Here is a 22,373-nt window from a genome sequence, read left to right as displayed (position 1 = left end):
CTTGTTTTGTTTTTGAGACAGGATCTCACTTTGGACTTGCTATGTAGCCCAGCCTGGCCTCTTCTCCTAATTCCTCTTCCTCAGCCTCAAGAACTGGAATTATGGGCATGCACCACTACACCCAGAAACACATCTATGCCTGAGTTGTAAGAACTCAGTGAGGTTCAGACGAGTTTCTTACGAACTTAAATTTTTCTCATTTGTGAAATTGACATACCAAGTTTGCTTTCTTACATCATGGGCAGTTGGGAGAAGTGTAGCGTAAAAAATAAAAACCCAGAGACTGATATTGGGGTTCAAGCTGAAGATCAGCAGAGCAAAGCAGCCAGCCACCAGAGAGACCTTGTACCTCTACCAGATCTTCAGAATGAAAGGGTGAGATCCTGTCTCCACAAATCCTCAGACTGCATATTCCACTGAGTCTCTGTCGCTTCCCCTTTATATTCCTCTCTCTGCCCAGTCATATCGCTCCTGTCTCCACCTCCCTGGTGCTGGGATTAAAGGTGTGAGCTACCATCACCTGGATCTCTTTCTGGATCAATCTTGGGTAGCCCAGGGTAGCCTTGAACTCACAGAGATCCCTTAGCCTCTCTGTCTCCTGGGATTAAAGGTGTGTGCCACCACTCCCTGGCCTCTAGTGGCTTAGTTTTGCCTTCTGACCTTTGGGCAAGCTTTATTTATTAGAATACATATAAAATGTCACTACCGAGAACCAAATGAAATACTGAAATATTGCCGCAAACTTCTAAAGCTGTGACCTCTGTAGCAGGTAGTTGTTCTTAGATGGACCAGGCAAAAATGTCCTCAACCATATCTGTTGGACAGACGTTTTCAGAAGGATGGGAATGGTGAGGGATTAAGAGCCTCCGGGCTGGTGCTTCCCAACAGAAAACGACCACAAAGAAGGCACGGCGGCAGAAGAGACGTGTTCTCACAGCAGAAGAGACGTGTTCTCACAGCAGAAGAGACGTGTTCTCACAGCAGAAGAGACACGTTCTCACAGAAGAAGAGACATGTTCTCATAGCAGAAGAGACATGTTCTCACAGCAGAAGAGACGTGTTCTCACAGCAGAAGAGACATGTTCTCACAGCAGACAGGGCTTTGCCAGCTACTGAGCTGTGTTCAGCTGAGGTGATTAAGAATCAGGGAGAAGGCTGGTTCTAACTATTATCTAGAAAAAGTCATTCCCTACCTCCTGCAGGTGCAACATTCCTATGATCCTTTATTTTCTTAAAGCAGCCAAAAAGAAGAGAGTCCACAGGATGAATCAAAGAGCTCACTTCAAGTCTAGGGGTAATTTCTAAGGAAAAGCAAATTTCCTAACAAACAAACCTTTACATTCTCCACCAGTGAAAAAGGGTTGTTTTTCTTTATATGGTGCAGGAGATCAAACTCCCAAGTTCACACGTGCAAACCATGCACTGTCCCCTGCGCTACATCTGCAGCCTCAATTAAAAGCTTAACCATCAGTTAGGGTGACTCTCTTTCACATTCACTTTCAATACAGAAGTCTCTCAGGGGAGTCCGTGTCATCTAAGAAGTACTTGTGGCAATGGCAAATTATTCCAGACAAAATTGGGATTGCCCAAAGTATTTCCAATTTTGCTGACACATGCGGCACAAGGCAATTAGCTGAGAGACAATACTCCTGACCATAACTGGGAAATGTGGGAGTGTGGGTCTAAGAATTTGAAGACCTGTCATAGTTATTTCGTCTTTGCAGTGTTTAAAGTTTTCACAAGGATGCCAGAGGGGGAAAGACAGCCACAGGATTTTTGAGGAGCTTCAAACGCATGCATGGATGAAATGTACAAAAGAAACAGCACATAAAGCCCACGACTGTACACAAACAAAACCCAAGCAGAAGTACTGCCTGCAGGTTCCCACGTAGCATAGCCATTACAGTCTGAATTCAGAGGAAGACAGTGCTAGGAACAAAGGCATCTGGCTTCTCCTTCCCACACCCACTCCTGACAGAAGCGACTGAGAATAACTAAAAATGGGTCAAAATTTGCATCTGGGTCGGAAGCAAAGGTTGGTTGCCATATGCAAGGTAGACGTACAAAGACATCTACGCTTAGCCCAGCATAAAAGAGACCAGGCTGTGGGAGACTCGGAGCGACGACTCAACCTGCCTTCCAGGCAAAGGAGCAAGGTCTCCAGATTTCAAAGGAAGGGCCAGAGAATTTGAGCCCGTAGACAGGTCACCGGACAAGTCAATGATGAATGTCCTCAGGGAGCCACGGTCCATTAGCCCCTAAACCTAACTGCACGTCAGAACCACAGACATTCTAAATGGTGTTGGCCTCTACGGAGTGTCTTAAAGTTCACCAGCCAATTCTCCCAGGCAAGGACTAACCAGGCCCTGTCCTGCTTAGCTTCTGAGATAGAGGAGATCAAGTACCTTCTGGGTGGTCTGGCTACAGACTCACCTGGCAGCCAGGGAAAGAAGTGTATGCACTGCCATTGCTAATGCCAGCGGCCCATCCTTAGCGCACAGGAGATCAGCAACGAGGAAGGATGTCCTAGTGGAGACCCCAGTCCCAGAGAGCTCTTGTGACAAAAACCTTGGGTTGATTGACAGGACAGCCTGACTGCTGCCTCAGTAGGGGCTGCTGCATCCTGAAGCCAAGCAGCATCCAGAGAGCCAGCGCTTGCTCGGCAGGTCAGGGAAACTGGAGGGGAGGCGTGGAGTCGGTGAACGACTGGACAGATGCACAGACACACACAGGGACGTGAGGGGGCAAAGCTTAATTCTTTGTTTTATTTTTCTCCTTCTGCTGCCCTACTGTTTTTCCTCTGTTCCGTTCTTCTCTCCTGTTGTCTCCCTCCTCCCCCTTTCTCCTTGTTCTTCTCATTCTTGTTCTCCTTCCTATTCTCCTTCTTCCCTGCTGTTCTCCTTCTACTTCTCCTAGTTTTTCCTCATCCCTTTTATACCTCCTAATACAAAGATGTAAAAGGAGATCACCCCGCAGCCACAAGTGAGATACTTTCCAAAAACAAATTAGATTCTTTGCACAGGGAGAAATCCCATTGTGATCACAAGGTAGATTTTTTTTTTCTTAGAAGCCCACAGGTGGTTAAACATTTTCTTTTTTATTAATTCTCCCACCATAACATCTTCACCCCAGAGCAATGATTCTTTATTACTGATTAACAAAGTCTGAAGCAAGCTAAGTATATTTCAGCCAGTCTCTTTAGTTCTGGCAGGCTGCTGTTTGTGGTTTCAGTGTGACAGATTCCTACAAAACTTTATTCAAGTGGTCTAGCCAACCATCTACTTTTTTGCTACACACAATGGCGTCATTTAGTTTCCTCTCACAATTTTCTTCTTTAAGGCACATCCCGAAACCTGTGATTAATTCTGTAAGCTAAATGACAGAGGACCCTGGGCCTAACCCTGGGTGCAGGGACATAACTGCTTTCTTTGATCATCAGCCTGTTTCCCCACAGGCAGAGTTCATGGTCTACAAGGCATGAAACGTTCTTGTTCTTAGTTTCCACCCGCAAATCTCACATCTAACAAAGGGGAAGGTAACTTACAGCCTAATTTTGTCGTTTTATTTATTTATTTATTTTGTATCTCTTATTGGAGCAATTGGCAGAGTAACCTAAACCATTTCCCTAATCATTTTTACTAACTGTTCTAACCACTCGTATCTTTTGGGCTAACTTAGAAAGTCCAGTTAAATCATAGATCTAACTAGTTATCATTGCTTGTATAAAAATCATCTTCATTTTGATCTGCAAGTAAATTGCCCAGTGAGGAGTGGGATTTTCCCCTGAAACGATCACTCTATACTGGACACAGTGGGGTCTATTCACACAGCAATCACAGTCATTGCGCCAAATACGGCAGGAACACGACAGTAACAAGCAAGAGAAAGTACAGCAGAAGCAGGGGACATTCTGGAAGCATCTCCCTGGGACTTTGCCTCTGCAGGGTTTATCACCATAGCTTTGCTATTCGGTGACTTAGGGTTTATCACCATAGCTTTGCTATTCGGTGACTTGAACTCCACAGGCTCCTCTGACAGGGCTCCCGACACAGTGCAGAGCTGGCCCATGGCTAACCATTTCACAGGTTAACGGAACAATGAGCTCAGAAATTAAACTCAGGGAGGTGAGCTTCCCTCACAGCGGCACTTCAAAGGAGGCCAGCCCACCCGACCTTCACGGGGAAGGGGGGTGGCGAGTAAGGTCAGAGGGAATGACTTCTGTCCTCTGAGGAAGCATCAGTCTAGGCAGGGTTTTACCATCCCAGAAGTCATCTCAAAGCCTGTGAGGTGACGATTCTATTGCACTGAGAAAAGGAACGGAGAGGAATGCATGTGACGAGGTCCAGGATTTTTGCTGTTGTTGCTTTGTTGTTGACAGTAAGCAGCCCCTACCCATCCTGTGCTTTCAATAATAATTTCTTAAAAAACATCTGAGGTGATTCTAGTGAAAGAAGAATGTGCTGGAAAGGAAATGTTGAGAGGTAGAAATATAAAAGAGAACTAGCTGAGATTCCCCACACACTCCTCAAAGAGGAAGTGCAAGTGCACAACAGAACTTACAGTGCACACACACACACACACACACACACACACACACACACGGCACACACTCCGGAAGGCAGAGGGAAAATGACGTGAACATTAAAAGGAGAAAGCAGGGGAGGATTCCACACAGGTGTATTGAGGGAATAAAATGGGGTTGGGAAGAAGCAGCAATCCAAACCAGAGATCTGGTGAAGGAAATTGCTTCCAGTGTGTGGACAGATCAAAGTCCCCAGGACACAGGAAGACTGAGCCAGCACAAAGCACTGACATTCCCCAGAGAGAAGCTGACTGCCCTCACTGCTGAACTCTCGGGACCAGAAGCCGGCGCTCACCTTGTGCATGAGCACATGGCTAATGGCTTACCTTTACCACTAAAGGAGGCATTTCTGATATCCACACTGAAAATCAGATTGCCTCATAGGATTAAAAACAGGACAAGGGGGAGGTTGAGGGTATCTGGATGCTAGAACCTAGCATGTGCTAGGCCCAAGGTTGATTGTTCAGCAACTCCCCACCTCAGGAAAAAAAAAAAAGGCAGAAAGGCACGCCTCCTTACAAACCTTTTATTAAGGAGGCTTTAAAGCCCAAAGCCAATGTGATCTGTTTACAGAATTCTTCAGACAAGTTTATAATCAAGAATTTCTCTCCACTCAAATGCTTATTCAACAAGACATTCTCAGATAACTAACTGCAGGTTCAGAAAGAATCCCATTTCCACAGTGAGAAAAAGATTGGAATTGTCCTTTAGCAAAAGTGGAGGAAGAAAGAGAGGAAAGGACTTAGGATTCACAGTAAGTCCTGCATGCATTAAAGCACACGCCTAGGGTTACATGGCTGCTGAAAACATTATTATGAAACAAAAACAAAGCGTCAGACCAAGCTGACAGTGTAAGGAGAGAAGCGGAAGAAAGAGAAGCAGGTGAATAACTCTGCCTTCCTTATTCAGAGAGAAGTGAGCGCTGTTTGAGCTTCACAGTGGCCATCAGAGAAACAGATGCCCCAATAGGCTCTTTAAAACATTCTGCCAACTGTAGAAGAGAAATAAAATCTGTACTGTCCGGCTCACTGAAAAAAGAAACCTGTGGAGCTGATAAAAAAATAAAAGAAACAAAAACCATAGGAAAATGGCATGAAAACAAAAGAGAGAATAAAATGTTAGAAGGGAAATCATAGCCCAGGAAGCAGTAACGGAAGCCTGCTCGTTCAAATCCCAGCCTTTCCCCAGAAATGTTCTGTGTGTCCTGACTCCTGGAGCTGGCCCTGGCAGCCTCATCCAGACAGCTTGTGAGAATAGTCAACAGCATGCTATGTAAAAACAAAAGCACAAAGAAGTTGAGAAAGTCAGTACTGTATCCAAGTGTAATGTAAGGCAAAGGATGTTAAGCAGAGTGAGCCACTTGCTGCTGGTGAGAGAGACTCTATCTGTGTGTCAGGAACACCGAAGACTGAGCATCAAATCATGCAAGATTTGATACCAACTAGCATCTCCGAGAGAAGTGGGAAAAGATGGAAAACAACCACTGAAGTCCCGGTTGATCTAGTAACGTAAACTGAGACAGGCCTCACTCCACCTGCGTGCCAAGGCTCGACAAATTTACCCAGCATCCACCACAATCAAACAGCCTGACCAAGCAGTAAGGTCCACACAGGTGCCCATTAATCCTCAACGTATGCTAAAATGTAACAAGACTAAAAATTAACGTTGAAGAGTAATTATTAAAAAGCAAAGGCTGGGGTTGAAGACAGCTCTGAAGTTAAGAGCCTTGCTGCTTTTCCAGAAGACCTAGTTCACTTTCCAACACCCACCTCAGATGGTTCGCAACCATCTGTCTCTCCAGCTCCAGAGGCTCCAACAAAAACAAAATAAATCTTATAATAACAATACAAATAATTAATAAAACACTGGAGGTGAAGTTTAGTGGAAAATACAGGAGATGATCAACAAAAACTTAACTATATAAAAATACCATAAGGAAATAGGTTAACTTCATATACTAATTTAAATATGTATGCATGTATTGTGGTAGCTTTAATGAAAATAGCTTCGATAGACTCATAGAAAGCAGCATTATGGAGGGGTAGCCTTGTTGGGGGATTGTGTTCTCTGGGGGTGGGTTTTGAGGTATCAGAAGCTCAAGCCAGTGGCACACCCTCCCTTCCTGATGCCTCTGAATCTTCACGTAGAACTCTTAGTTCTTTCTCCAGCACTGTGTCTGCCTGCGTGTCACCATGCTTCCCACCATGATGACAATGAACTAAACCTCTGAACTGTAAGCCAGCACCAATCAAATGTCTTCCTCTATAAGAGCTGCAGTGGCCATGGTGTCTCTTCCCAGCAACAGAACCCTCAGACATGTGTGCATATCTATCACTCTGATCGTGCAATGTGATACAATTATAATTAATTCATCAAAGGGGAAATCAGTACAGCAATTGTACAATTAATGAAAGCAAGAGCAAAGAGAACACAGATTGACACATTTAAAAATAATTATTTAAGCCAAAGGAAAATCAGCATAGCAATTAAGTCACGCCTTGAGAGCAGAGATGAAGAGAGAAGCTGACAATGTGTCAGGGCTTCTGTCAAAACTTAGATCTGCAAGGGAGAGGGAAGCCTTCGGGACTTTTATTATTAAACAGGAAAATGTGGATTCATGATGAGTTCTGTATTCAGTTCCAAAATGTAAAAGTGTTCTGGATATGCAGGCATATCTACAATCCCAGCACTAGTGAAGTGGAGGCAGGAGAATCAGAAGTTCAGGGCTAGCCTCAGCTACATAGTAAGTTTGAGGATAGCCTGGGCTGCATGAGACCATGTCTCAAAACCAAACAAAACCCCAAGAATTTTTAATGTATCAATAAAACCAAATTAAGAGAAGAATGAAGAGGAAATTATAAGAACTAGAATGGATTTAACAAGGTAGAAATGAAAAACACAGTTTAGAAACCAGAATCCATTCTCTGGAAAGAGAATAAAGAGAACCTGGAGTTGGTGGTTAAGAGCTCTGGCTGCTCTTGCAGAGCGGGCACAACAGTGCACACCTTTAACGCCAGGAGGAGGATCTCAGGGAGATTAAGACCAGCCTTGTTGTCTATGACGTGAGTTCCAGGACAGCCATGGCTACACAGTGAAACCCTGTCTAAAAGGTGGAGAAGAGAGGAAAATACCCAGGTTCAATCTTGGGCTTCCACACAAGCACGTACAAGCAGGTGGGCAACCTAACACACGCAACTCATACACACAAACACGTTTTAGAAAATTCTAGAAAACATGAGTTGACAAAAGTCATGAAAGAAACTGACAAAGGGGTCAGCAAATCAACTTCCTAAAAGGGTAAAACTTAAATGACCTCACGAGCAAATTTGCCTAATCGTAAAGGAAGGGAGAAATTCTAGAATGATGTAAATTTCTTCAGAGCAGTCAGAATAGTGAGTGTGTGTGTGTGTATGTGGTGTCTAAGGGTGTATGTATGTGATGTGCATTATGGTTTATGTGGTGGGTGTAAATATGTGTGTGTATGTTTGTGATGTGTGTGTATGGTTTATCAGGTGTGTGCAAGTTAGTGGCACATGTGTGCTTGTGTGTGTGTGTGTGTGTGTGTACAGCTCCCCCACTCATATGAGAGGAAGTAGCATACCTCGATAGTGAAATAAAGCACCATGATGTACAGAATCTAGGAGGACAGAGTAACAGACCTTTGACCAGAGCAAAGGTAGGGCGCATGTTCTGCTTCCGGCTAGTGTGACTCCAGTCCTCACTAGGTTAACTTGCAACAGTGACCTATGTCCGTCAACAACACAGAGCAGTGTAGACACATTACAAACCCAGTGTCAGGAAAGCCCTTATCCACTAGTTTTACTTTAGTTTGCATTCCAAACTCCAAAATCTGGAAAACATTAATAAGCAACATCAATTAACATGAATTTACTTATACATACCTCTTCAAAGATAAATTTGACCTGGGAATTTACAAGACCCCAATACAAACTACTGCTTTCATTGTATCTTGAAAATAAAATTTCCTGAAGTTCAGATTTACCTACACCTACTGTGTATCCTATGCCTCCCTATGCCATAACTCTAACAGTTAAGATATACAAAAAGCCAGGTCTACCTGATTTCAAAGATTACACTTTTTTCCTAATGGAAAAGTCATGTGAGGGGTAGTCAGGTATTTGGAAGAAGAGCTGTCATTCTGACTCAAGGACAAACGCGACTGAAGTCTTGTGATGACAATCTTCAAAAGGAGACACACCCCCGAAGGCCCATGGGAGTTCATTCACTACAGTTTCCCTAATTGCGTATCGATTTCTTATCTTTTCTTCACGTTATATACCTGAAGTAAAATAATCTTCATTCCTGAAAAGCCCTAAGAGTTGTGGCAGCCAGGGTGCTATTGATGCCTGTGGTCCATGTTACCACCAAAGGCCAGGGGGTTGCCCTCGATCTGTGTGGCCACCATGTTGATGTCTGTGGTCTGTACTGTTGCCAGAAACCACGTGGAAGCCCATGATCCTTGCTGCCTCTGACTATCAAAGGTAAGGAAGCTTCTTTTGCAGTGGTATTGATGATCACAGACTCACAGTTGAGAATGGGAGACACAGAAGGCTTGTGGGACAATCTCTCTCCCCCATCCCCACCCCCAAATTAAAATCAAAGAAACAGTCTAGACATAGAGCCATTGAAGAGAACTCTTTAAGATTGTAATAGGGATGCTGAAATGTAGCTCTTCACAGTTGACGGCCTCTCACAGGGGTAGGGATGGGGAAGACTCAGTTTTCTTTAAGTGGCTGGCCACTGGGAGTTTCACCATGCTCCAGTGAGTGTGTGTGCAACACAAATTGGACTTGATTTTTCTCCTCCTCCTCCTCTTCCTCCTCTTCTTCCTCCTCCTCCCCCTTCTCCTTCTTCCTTCCCTTTCCCCTCCTTCCCTCCCCCTTTCCCTTTTTCTGTTTTAGGGGCAGTCAGAAGGGTGGGAGTGGACCTGGGAAGACTGGCAAGTGAATGTGATCGGGTGTATTATATAAAATTTCCAAATAATCAATTAAAATATTATGTTTTTAAAAAGTCCAAAGAGGCCTAACTTCATAGCTGGTCTTATATTATTTCAATAGGCAAACCTTTTTATTACTTTTCTCTGGTCTTAGACTGCCATCTCCCAGTGCATGGTAACAGCAATATCTGAGGACGATCTTCTCAATGAGTCATCAAACAACTAGTTACAAAGGGACTTGTTGAAAATAACAAATGGCACAAACTGCTGCCCAAAGTTTATCTATAAGTATTATTTAATACCAATTCTTGTCTTAATTAAGTACTTAGTTTTTGGTTTTTGTGCTTACATGTGCATACACACATGTATATGAGTGACCACAGAGGCCAGAAAAGAACATTGGATCTCCTGGAACTGGAGTTCCAGATTGCTGTGTTACATATGTGTGAGCTAGAGGGCAACATTGGGTATCCTAAACCATTTATGTTTTGAGACAGTCTCTCAATAGCCTGGAGCTTACTGATTTGGCTAGACTGGCTGGTCAGCAAGCCCCAGGGATCCTTCTGTCTCTTGGTGCTGAGATTTCAGATGCATAACTGCTCAAGGCTTTTAACGTTTGCTGGAAATCCAAATTCAGGTCCTTGTACTGTGCGCCCAGCATTTTACCACCTGAGCCCCCACCCAGTTCTTATTCCTCCTCCTCATCCTTTTAGACAGAGTTTCACTATGCAACCCTGGCCAGCCTGAAACTCATTGTCGACTATGCTGGCTTCAAACTCACAGAAGTCCACTTAGTTCTGCCTACAGAGCGGAGCGTTAGGATTAAAGGTGTGCACCACCACCCCTGGCTCCTCCTCCTACTTCTCAAAGCTCCTTTGGGTCCACTCCCCCATTTACCAACACAGACCTTTCTGCACTCTGGGGCTACCTCCTTCCCCCCTTAACCACTCTTGACCTAACTCCCCAGCCAGAGCTCACAGTAGCTGAGAAGGTGACCTTTAGCCTCTCTGTTCCTCCTCTTCCTTCATCAAGGGAAAGAAAGGCCTGTAGGGCTTCCTAGCAAACTTAAGCTGTGAGCCCCTCTACTCCCTGTACCCCTGCAAATCCATGGCATCAGCATCTGGTCCTTTCTGTTACCACCCACCCCTCGCCCAGGGCTCAGCTGAGAGACAGTCGCCAGTGCCACTCACCCGGATGACAAGAGAACAAGAATGTCTGCTCCTACTGCTCTGGTTCCACCCATGGAACAGCCTCAACCCTTCACTCACACCAGCTGAAATCCCCTGCCCTGCTGGCTTCCAGCATCCTCTGCTCAGAATTCTCTAGGAGGAAAAGCTACTTCCTTCCACCTACCAGCTGTCAGGAAACCAAGGATGGCAGGCACGGAGCGGCGGGGAGGGGCCACAGAAATGCGCATGGTGTAGTTGGCACCTTGTTGGAGGTGAAGGCACACTTCCGGGGTCCTGCTGTCTGTGATCACGTTGACTGTCTCCTCGCGAGCGGATTCCACAGCATTGGGCTGCTGTCTTTCAATGTGTATCTTTAGAAGAGGAAAGGCAAGAGGATTCACCATGACTTGGATCAGAATGACAGAGACTTCGTGGTCCTCTGCGCTGTTTCCTCTGCCGTCCCATTTCAGATACTGTGTAACCAGGGAGGAGAGAGAGGGCTGGCTCTGCCATGAGGGACCCGAGGACAAGATCTAATCATCCCAGGGACCAATGGGTCCTAAGCTGCGACGGGAGTGAGAACTCTATTTGGGATGCTCTCCCAACCACAAATGTGAAAGGTTTCAGGGTGAGCTGGGACCTTCGCAGGCTTCGTGGAGTTTGAGGAACAGTGTGGGAAACAGAATACACCATGCAGAGAGAGCTTGGGGGAGTATGAAGTTTTATTTAGGAAGAGGGTATTGGGAAGGTTTGGGAGGGGAGGGAGGAGAAAGGGAGAGATAGAGAGACAGACAGACGAACAGACAGCCAGAAAGAAAGAAAGAGACAGAGAGAGGAGGAGGAGAGAGAAGAGGAAGGGGGGAGAGCTGCCTCTTCAGAAGAAGAAGGAGAGAGAGAGACACAGAGACAGAGACAGACTGGGAGTGGGCGGTGCTTGTCTTTTAAAGGGACAGGGTACTGCCTGGATTCATTCTGCCAGGTGATCATTATGCAGGCCAGCATAATCATAACAAAATGACCAACAGTAAAAGGAGGTCCTAGCACCAATTCAGCATATGCTTCCAGCCTCGCTGAGGGAGAAAGGATAAGCGCTTGGAAACCAGCGCTATGAGAATGCCAACCATAAACACGTGACCCACGGCCACATTTTGTTGGATGACATATACATTAGACATAAAATATGTGGATATCTTAAAAATCTCACCCACTTTTTTTTTAAAGGGCACTGGAACAAGAAAATATTTAGCCTGCTCTTCCCATCTCTCATTCAAACCGTACAGTTGGTAGACAGCAGCATTAAACGGTATAATTTGGTGGTTGTTCCTAGATACAGAAACATCATCATTTTACGTTCATGGTTACTTGTGTGATGATAGCATGTAAGACCCATTAAAGAAAACCATCCTTTTCTAACAAAAGGACGTTAACAGTATCTTCTAAACCCCTCTTAGCTTTGGGTTGGCTCCAACTGAAATTTTTGCTGAAGAGGGTATCCAAAGAGAGTTTGCAAAATGAAGGAAGTTCACCCAGACTTGAATATGCAAGGAATAGCCAAGCCAGACTTTACACCAAGTGAATAACCATGCTGTTTCGTAAGTTAAAATAGCTGTAGCTTGTTATTATACATTCGCAATGTTGTTATACACTTCACTTTATATGACCGAAGGAAGGAAAAGACAGCTGAAGGGAGGGAGGGAGGTGGCAGAAAGGTGTGTATGTGTGTGTGTGTGTGTGTGTGTGTGTGTGTGTGAGAGAGAGAGAGAGAGAGTGAGAGAGAGAGAGAGAGTGAGAGAGAGAGAGTGAGAGAGAGAGAGAGTGAGAGAGAGAGAGAGAGAGAGTGAGAAAGAGCATGTGTGTACATGCGTGCGTGCATGTGTGTGTGTAGTGGAGGGGGGTGACGTTCCCACGTAGGCCACGTCCTTCTGACTCACACTTCCATTTCTGCATTAGGAGGGCAAGCAGCTCACATTACTTACCATGTACATAATCTTGGAGTTTATGCTTTCTGGGCTTACATGCCACCTCACACAGCTGTCATTAAACACAGACACATCGTGAATTTCGACCATTATTTCTAGAACAGAAAAAAAGAAAGAGAAAAGAATTGACTCATGAGCTGTACCAGTGGGCTCTGGGAGAATCCTGGTGGACGCGGTGCATCTGTCCAGCTGGTGTCTCCCTGCTCACCACTCACGCTCTGACTCAGATGCAGAAGTGAGCAGTCTGAGCAATCCCAGATGGCTCCCCATGAATGAGCCTGGCCCACTGCCTGGCCAGGCAAAGAAAGAAAAAGATTACTGCCTGAGGGTGGGGAAGAGCTCCAACTGTGATTAGCCTGACGGACCACTGGATGCCACTGGTGTTCCTTCCATCAGGTAGGCTGGAGCAAGTCCAGAACCGGTCGGATTGGCAGCTTCCTTAAAGCCACACCAGGAAGATGCGGGAGTCTGCCCTCCTCATCTTACCCTGAGTGGTAGGCAGTCATTCAAGTGACCGCTGTTCCCAAAAGGAAAATGGCACGTTATCACCATGCAGGGTGACTCCCCAGGAGAAGCTAGGGATGACCTGGGTAAATGCTCCATAGAGTCCCTGATCACCCTGGGATTCTGCTAGCAGAAACCATGTGATCCTGGTCTGGTGAGAAGTCATGATTTCTCTGGGTTCTGCTTTTTCTAAGTAACCTGCAATTCTATTCCATGTGATGAGTCTGGCAATGTGGGAAAACACAAGAGTTCCCTTATGTGACCGTTCCTAATGGACCCCGCCAGCCAGCGTGGTATGGGGAAAACCTACCTTTTCATTTTTTAAAATCAAATTGCCTATAGGTATGTAAAACCATTTCTATTTGCAAATGGCATGATCTTATTTGCATACACTCTGAAGGAATTAAAACTTAAAAAAGAAAAAAAAACCCACAAAAGTTAAGAAAAGAGCTCAGCCAGGTTGCGGGACAGAAGGTTGATATGTGTTCCTGTACGACAGAAATGAATGATTAAAGGAAAATAAAGCAATTTCTTTTATCATCAAATCAAAAAGGGGGAAAAACCAAACCAAAACACTTTTAAGTTACGCATTTCACTTTCATCCCTGGAGAGAAGAATTCTCATTTCATCCAAAAGGAGAAAGAATATTCCCCGGCCCTGTTCAAGCTCTCCTGGAGGCAGACACAGGCTCCTGGGTCTGGTGTGTGCCAGCCCTGCGTCCACTCTGGAGATGTGACTGTGCTGTGCCTCCTGATCTGGGGCTTCCTGGCCGTGGCTCACACACTCCAGCACAGGCAGCCTGGAGGGGGAGAGGAGCAAGTGGACCAGTCACTTCCCTTTTCTCCCTGGAGGCAACTGTCCTATGTGACTGAGTTTCCACAGCCTTTCAGAATGCTGTACCAGCAGGGGAGCAGTCCCACCTACCAGGGGGAGACCAGGACATTATGGCATCTTCACACTGGTTCTTTCTTTCCTTATTATTTTCCTTATTATCCCTCCCGGCCCTCAGTCCAGCTTCCTGGAATTTTACTCCCCGTCACATAATAATACAAACCCCTGGTTCTGTTTTGGGAGAAATTCAAGTCTTAATGCCTTAAGACAAGTGAGAAGGCTGTTCGCCTCATAAGCACGAAGGCTTGGGTTTGATCTTCAGAACCCAAGCTCGCTTGTTTGCTTGCATATTTATTTACTATGGTTAGCCTGAAGGGTCACTGGATATCGCTGGTGTTCCACGTGGTATTGCGTGCTTACAGCCCCAACTCTAGGAAGGTGGCGACTGCTGGATCCCTGTCCCATTTAGGAGGTGAGCTCCACGTCAGTTCAAAAGCCCAAGTTTGGTTCCCAGCACCCACATCAGACAGTTCACAACTATAACTCCAGCTCCAGGGGATTTGACTCAGGCACCAGCAACCACAGCACACCCACACAGACACATTAAAATGAAAACAGCGAAATAGACGGCTTCTGTGGAACAATATCCAAGGCTGACCTCTGGCCACATCCATGCGTGCGTGCGTGCGTGTGTCTGTGTGTGTGTAAGTGAGAACTATAATTCCTTTACCTGGGGAGATAACATCCCGCTAACTAGCTCCTGTCCCTTCCCTACAGTAAATCTCTTCTTAGCCACCAAGAGGAATAAAGAGCCCGGACCTTAAAACCTGCAGAGCTAACTCAGTTTTCTTGTACAGAACCAAAGACAAATTCGAATCCACCTGGCCTACTTGGCATTATCTTGATTCTATGTCCAGCCGCACCTGTTTTGGGGCAAATCCAAACTGTCTATTCATAATAAGTGGGAATAAACTGAGGCAGAGAAGACAATGCGATGAAGCCTAAAATAACCCATAGGTTCTCATGACAGTGATTCTCTTTGGAACACAGAGAATGTGGGGGAAAAAAAAAGAATCCAGGTGCCAGCATGAATAAGCAAGGAGACGTAATGTAATGGCCTTGTTGGCTCACCTCCTCGGGCAGCAATGGTGATGCTGGTACCAGAGTAGCAGCTTGAACAAACTTCAAGTATACTGACACCTTCTGCTGCTATCCTTCCAAGCCTCAGAACTCTCGCATCTCCGCTCACTCACAGGGCCTTCTGATAATAACTCAGCACCTGGTACAGAGGAAAAAGAAATCTCTCTCTCCCCATCTTCTCCCTGATTGCCAATAAAGCAAACAGCCTTCCTATTTGGGGTGACTCTGTCACCCAAGCAGAGATTGGAGAAGGGTTTCCTTTCTTGTTCACTATGACAACTGCAAATGACATCTCAAAGCTGCCATCTGCCTCTAGCCCGTGCCACGCTCTGCACAGATGGGACCCAGATCTGACTATAGAGACACCGGATATCCCACCCCCAAAGAGTAGCTGAGCAAAGTTGGTGACTCTTCCCACCGAGAACCTACAAAGGAGGTGAAAAGACTTTTTTATAGAGATACCAGCGCTGCCCTTTGAAACTACAACCCTTGCACACTAATTCTAACTTTGCCTATAACTGAAAAACACACACAGGCTGACAAGATGGCTCGGTGGATAGAAGAGCTTGCCAACGAGCCTGATGACCTGAGTTTGATCTCGAACCCCTAAGGAGAGAACACACCCCCTAAGTTGTCCTCCAGCCTCCACGTGTGCACAGTGGCATGCACACACCAACACCTACACACAAATAATTAAACAGACATCATAGGCATTGAAAAGAGGGGCTGGAGAGATGGCTCAGAGGTTAAGAGCACTGGCTGTTCTTCCAGAGGTCCTGAGTTCAATTCCCAGCACCCCACATGCTGCCTCACAACCATCCGCAATGGGATCTGGTGGCCTCTTCTGGCCTGCAGGCAGACATGCAGGCAGAACACTGTCTGCATACTAAATTTAAAAAATCATAAAAGAAAAGAAATTGAAAAGAAGGGAAAAAGGAAAAGAAGAAAACCAAGTAGGGAAGTCTTTGAAGCAGCCTCTTCAGTTACTGCTCACAACCTACAGAATTGCTACCCGTGAGGAAGACTCCACCTCCATTCTTCCCTCAAGAAACATATTGCCCAACGGAAGGAGCAAACACAGATGCAGGCAGATTGCAGCTCAATAGCATTATCACGGGCTCCACACAAATACTGAAGGATACAGAACAGGAAGATAGCAGATGTCACTGGAGGACCTGGGAAATTCAGTTTCACGGAGGGCGCAGCCTCGGTAGATAAATGGCTACAGAGGAGCGAGGACGTGTGAGCAGAAAGAACGGGTCTGAATACCATGCTCGTGAAAGGGCGGGGCAGGAAAGAGCAAGCGGTGATGGGGAGATGTCAGGTTGGCACAGAAGTGAGGCTGCAGAGGACGCACAGGAGGGGACTGGAGCGGGCTTGCTTGCTGGATTAAAGGCACACTCCTCCAAACAGAGCCAAGCTGCAGGATAATGAGAGGGCCAGTTTTCCATTTGGAAGGAAGCACTAGAGCGCAGAAGAACCGGAGGTCATAAAACAGAATATAATACTGTTTACTCAATGACAACTATACGTCAGGATCAGACTGCTCTTGACAGACTTGATCTCATTTTCCCAGCAGTCATAAGAAGCAATAATAAAAACAATAAGAGCGAACACTTATTGAGTTATAACTATGAACCAGAAAGTGGGCACAGGACTTTAACGTTCAAAATATCCTGATGACTAGCCATCACCGTGTCCATTTTATAGACCTGAGGCGTGGATGTTAAGGAACCTCCAAGGGGCTAGACAGCATGAGGGACTGAGTCCGGACTCACAATTAGATGCATCACACTCCACCATGGAGAGCCTTTAAACGGAAGCAGATACTCAGGCAAGAGGTTAGGACATGAAATCGGGGTACTGTACTATGAAACTAGAAACAATTCTGAAGGAGATGAATGGGAGGTGACGGAGCAGGAACAGAGAGGAGCCCTGGCTGACAGCCAGCCTCTGTGCTCAAGGGTCTGAATGAATCACCCTTCACTGCTCTCCAAAGAAACACGAGAGGAGGCAGAGCGAGCCTGGAAGAGGGAGCGATGGACTGGTTTGAGGACATGCCAGATGAGAGGGGAGCTGTCTGCTGACCGTCCAACGGTCGAGCAGCCTTAAAAGCCATGGATCTGTGAGTGAAAGACACAGGTAGTGAAAGTGAGACATAGAAGTAGGTCATGGAGAGGGGCTCAGTGGCAGAGCCCCAAGAACCATCCCTGCTCTAGAGAAGCTGGAGCAAGGGCAGTGCAGGGATGAGAAGGGGAGTAGCTAAGAGAAAGCCAGCTCAGGATGGGAAGGAAGGGGTGTCTCTTTCTTAAAAGCAGCCTCCATTCACACTCAGCTTCCTCACTCAGCCCAGGTAGGGTGTAGGGTGTCATTAAAGTCCAGGGGCAAGGTCAACCTCCCTCCCCCATCTTTTTTCCTTGCTGAACCAACAACACAGTCTCGCTTTGACAAGGGGTTTGACCTTGGGCAGAAGTAGAGCAGGCTTTGGTTCTGTCCAGCTGTAGGACAAATAGGCATCTTCAATTTGACAGAGAAGGGTCCTACAAGGTTTGGTTATGAACAAACTAATTCTTCCCTTTTTTGTGTGTTAAGTCCTAAATGAAAGTCATGTAAAATGAGTAAAAGTGAATTACAAGGTGTATGGTGATATTTTTTTTGTGGCATTTGAATAAACATTTATATGTTCATTGGGTGTTAATTTTTTTGTGCACATTGGGAAAAACGCTAGCTCATCAAAGTCATGAGATATACCCCATACTACAAAGAATTCTTGGTTGTTATATTAAAACTACAAATTTAAATATCTGTCAGGTGTCTTGGGGTTTCTCTTGCTGTGAAGAGACCCCCATGACCGCAGTCACTCTTATAAAGAAAACAAACTGGGGAGGCTCGCTTACAGTTTCAGAGGTTCAGTCCATTATTATCGTGACAGGGAGCATGGCATTGTGTAGGCAGATGCGATGCTGGAGAAGTAGCTGAGAGTCAGACATTTTGCAGGCAACGGAAAATCGATTATGACACTGAGCGAAGCTAAACCAAAAGACCCCAAAGCCCGCCTCCACAGTGACACTCTTCCTCCAAGACCACACCTACTCCACCCCTCCTAATAGTGCCACTCCCTTTGGGGGCCATCTTCTTTCAAACCACCACATCCGGCATGATGATAAATGTCTATAGACTGAGTTGCTTGAGAGGCTAAGGCAGGTAGACCTCTTGAGAACAAGAGTTTAAAACCAGCCTGAGAAACATAGCAAAACTCCATCCCAAATGTGACTGTGAGTGTGTAAAATGTGTGAATATATATATACGTATATGTGTGTGTGTATAGACACTATACGTATGTGTGTATATATTATTTTTTAAAAAACAAGCTATGGAAATAACTGTTTAATTATGTCAAAGATAATCAGGATGTTATGCAAACAATTCAAGCTTGGAAGAACATGAACAGGAAAGTGTGGGATTCCAGGACTCTCAGACTTGAGTTCAAATCATAACTCCATCAAGTCCTAGTTACAGAATGACCCTAAGAAAACTGTTTAACCTCTGCGAGTCTCAGATCACTCAGCTGGGAAATGAAAATACTTGCTTTACAGGTTTCCTGGGAGAATGAAACGAAGTCAAGCATTAAAGCCCCCCAAGAGAACCCTGGGCGTGCAAGCTGGTGTTCGGTGAGCAGAGCAATGATGCTGGCAGTGCAGATATTACACACGTATTAAGACCCAACCCAGCTGTGTGTCTATTACAGTAATGTGCCCATTGACCCCAGCAGCCTTTCTTGTCCATTTAAAACGGAGAGAGCTGCAAGTGAGCACACACTGGACTGACGAGGAGGGTTAACAACCAAGGAGGGCCACAGGGTAGCAGGAGCTTGGGAGCATTTGCAGTCGTAACCAGGAAGTTATGGAATGTAGAAAGGATCCTGGCGGAGCAGCAGACTCTTTCAACAGAGTCATTACTCCCCCGAGAGCATGGAGTGGTGGGGAGAGAGACAGAGTGCGGAGGGTTAACCTTGTAATTATTAACCCAGACTCTAAACATAAAAGCTACATGGCCTGGGCGGAATGGACACCGGGGTCAGCCTTATCAGAAAATGAATCGGCCTCTTTGATCTCGCAGTACACTGACTCACTAATGTGAGCTTCCACCTCGGGTTTTTCCAGACACTGAAGTCCTTGCCTAATTCCCAGCTGTCTGGAATTTCCAGTTCAAACTGGCCTGAGAGAAGAAGAAGAAGAAGAAGAAGAAAAAAAATCCTACCATCTTATTAGAATTCATACTCAGTGAAAAACATTACAGATCCACGCCACTAACAGAGAGGCGTGGGGGCTCCAAAAGTACCTTACAGTAAATAAAGACAACCTGTGTACGGATAATTCGCTCTATCCAGCTTGGAATTAAACACGGAAGTACGGAAAGAGGGGTGCAGGCAGTGAGAACGGGAAGGGTGAAGATGGGGAAAAAGCTAAGCGTGAACACTGAGTGAAGGAAATACAAAATACACAGGGGGGATCGGGATGGGGGATGAAAAACAGGGGAAAGAAAAGAGAAAAAAGGGGGCAGTGAAGCAAGAGCCATGACAACCAGCATCTCTCGCTTTTCCAGAAGCTTCTCCAGCCTCCCCTTCCATGAATTAATCAGCATGTAAATCGTTCCCTTTATCTGTGAAAATCGAATTGAGCTGCCAGGCCTGATGGAGGGCACACAGTCTCCTCACAGAGAGAGCCTAGCTCCCAGGGAGAATGCCTTTTTCTCTCCTTCAATCAGAGCCTGCAGAAGCCCATGCCACAGCTGCAGCTGGGGCCACAGCCTTAGCAAGAGGTGGAAGGCTGAGGACAGTAATTATAATTAGCAGTTACATAACATGTTTGTTCTTCAAAGTGCTGTACAAGGATCAGCTAATTAATAGCTTACTGGGCCCCATGCAGATCTCCTGGTTTTTCATGTAGTGACTAATCCTTGTGCCCCCACTGAATTCTGAACGGTGGCAGCCAAGGACCTTGAGCGACGGGCGGCAAACAGCGAAGAGGCCACAGCTATCCCCTGCTCTCTTCCCAAACGATTCCTGGGGAAAGCTGCTTTACCTTTATGTCTTGGATGCTGCAGGGATGTGACAGAGACCACCTGTCTGGCTCAGTTTGGTCTTAGGGAAACCGGAAGAGTCTGGAGTCCTTGGTCATTGCTACAGGCTTGGCCTTGCTTCTTTGCTCAGCCAGTGAGCATTTCCAGAAGAAGCTAGTATAGAGTTCTGGGTTCTCATCTTCTGTTTTCTCCCCACTCTCTAGCCTGCATCTTTTGCATTTAAGATGGAGATGGCTGAATGTAAGAATTTTCTGTCTACTCCAAGGAGTCTTCACCCACAGACTTTAGCAGTCTGTGAAGGTTTGAATTTCTCTACAAAACATTACAAGGACAGGTGAACATGCATTTCCTTGGGTAGAGGTCTGATTCTTCCACCACACTGTAAATTCCAAAAAAGGAGGCTTCACATATAGTGCACACTAAATAGATGTCTTTGGAAATGAATGGATGGGTAGGAGAGAGATCATCAAACTTCTGTCTCTCAGGGATGGGGAAATGGCTCAGTCTGTAAGGTGATTGCCACACATAAGTGGACCTAAAGTCGGCACCTAGAACTCCCATAGAGAAAGTAGGGCACGGTGGCCTACTCTTATAGTCCTGGTGCTAAGAAGACAGATACAGACAAATCCCTGGCGTTCACTGGACAGTCAGCTTGTTCGAACTGATGATCTCTGAGTCAATGAGAGACCCTGTCTCAAACAAATAATAATAAGGTAGATGGGTCCCGAGCAACAACATCTGAGGTTGACTTCAGGCCTCCAAGTACATCTGCATTCACTGCACTCACATGTACAGATGCTCTTGCATAAATACATACATTCACATACACACACACACTCACACACACACTCTCTCACATTCACTCTCTCTCTCTCTCTCTCACACACACACACACACATACACACACACACACACACACACACACACACACACGAAAGAAAAACATAACTGAAGCTGTCCATAAACTGGAGCTGCTAGGGAATAATCTTTCCCTACACTGTGAAGATGTGTCTCTGCCAAGGCACCTTCTGATTGGTTTAATAAAGAGCCGAACAGCCAATAACTAGGTGGGAGAGGATAGGCAGGACTTCTGGGCAGAGACAGGAACTCTGGGAAGAAGAGAGGAAAATCAGACATACAGCATGAAGGAGAGGCAACCAGACATGGAGTAGAACATAGATTAGTATAAACAACATAAATAATACAGACGCATATGTATGTATATAATAGAATATTTCTCACTTTTTAAAAGTAAGGAAAATGATATATCCTTGTGTCATTGGTATGCTTTAAAAATAGTATGCTAGCTGGGTGGTAGTGGTACTCACCTTTAATCCTAGCACTTGGGAGACAGAGGCAGAGCTCTGTGAGTTCAAGGCCAGCCTGGTCTACAAGAGCTAGTTCCAACACAGGTTCCAAAGCTATATGAGAAATCCTGTCTCAAAAAAACAAAACAAAACAAAAAAGTATGCTAAAGCTGGGTGGTGTTGGCACATACTTTAATCCCAGCACTCAAGAGGCAGAGGCAGGTGCATCTCTGTGAGTTACAGAACAGCCTGGTCTACAAAGCAAGTTCCAGGATAACCAGAGCTACACAGAGAAACCCTGCCTGGGCAGCGGGGGGTGGGGAGTTGAGGGGTGAGGGGGTGGGGAAAAGATAGCATGCTAAGTAAAATAAACTAAGCTAAAGAAGCTAAAACAAACAACAACAAACAACTTCACTACCATATGAGTCTACTTATATGGAATGCCTAAAGTAGTCAAATTTCTGAGATAGAAAGCAGAAGAGAAGGTGCCAGGGTCTATGGGGGAAGGGGGAAGGAATAGGAAACTCCAGTCATAAAAGATAAGGATGTTCTGGAGATTGATTACACAATAAAATAGAGTAAAATAGATATACACAACACCAATGAATTGCATAGTAAAGAAAAATCAATATAATACTCTTTTTTGTATTTTGTGTTTTGATACAAATAAAACTTAATTCCTAGCATTTTGCCATCTTTTGTCTGAAAAGCTATCATGCCAAAAATGTGTTAAGAATATGAGAAAATGGTTTATAGAATAGATTTTCTTAGCTGGTTAAGGAGAGAAGGCAAAAAAAAAAACAAACTCATAGTAAATTATGG

At 45.4% G+C, this 22,373-nt stretch overlaps 1 protein-coding gene across 14 annotated transcripts in view; it reads right to left on the bottom strand.

Moving 5' to 3' along the window:
* The window catches only part of Susd1 (sushi domain containing 1), a 122,942-nt gene that overhangs the window by 48,685 nt on the left and 51,884 nt on the right, over window positions 1–22,373 (bottom strand). For all 14 annotated transcript variants that reach the window (XR_014997264.2, XM_085677103.2, XM_085677104.2 and 11 more), the window contains 2 exons: window positions 12,685–12,782; window positions 10,893–11,079 (listed from right to left, as the gene is read on the bottom strand). Coding sequence is in view for 13 of the 14 variants with exons in the window: in XM_085677103.2 (XP_085533229.2) it covers window positions 10,893–11,079; window positions 12,685–12,782 (285 nt within the window). In the remaining variant the exon portion in view is untranslated. The remainder of the gene's footprint in view (window positions 1–10,892; window positions 11,080–12,684; window positions 12,783–22,373) is intronic.

Source organism: Myodes glareolus, chromosome 16, assembly GCF_982192425.1.
Source record: "Myodes glareolus chromosome 16, mMyoGla1.1, whole genome shotgun sequence".
Lineage (NCBI taxonomy): Eukaryota > Metazoa > Chordata > Mammalia > Rodentia > Cricetidae > Myodes > Myodes glareolus.
This window is presented reverse-complemented; position numbering and strand designations above follow the sequence as displayed.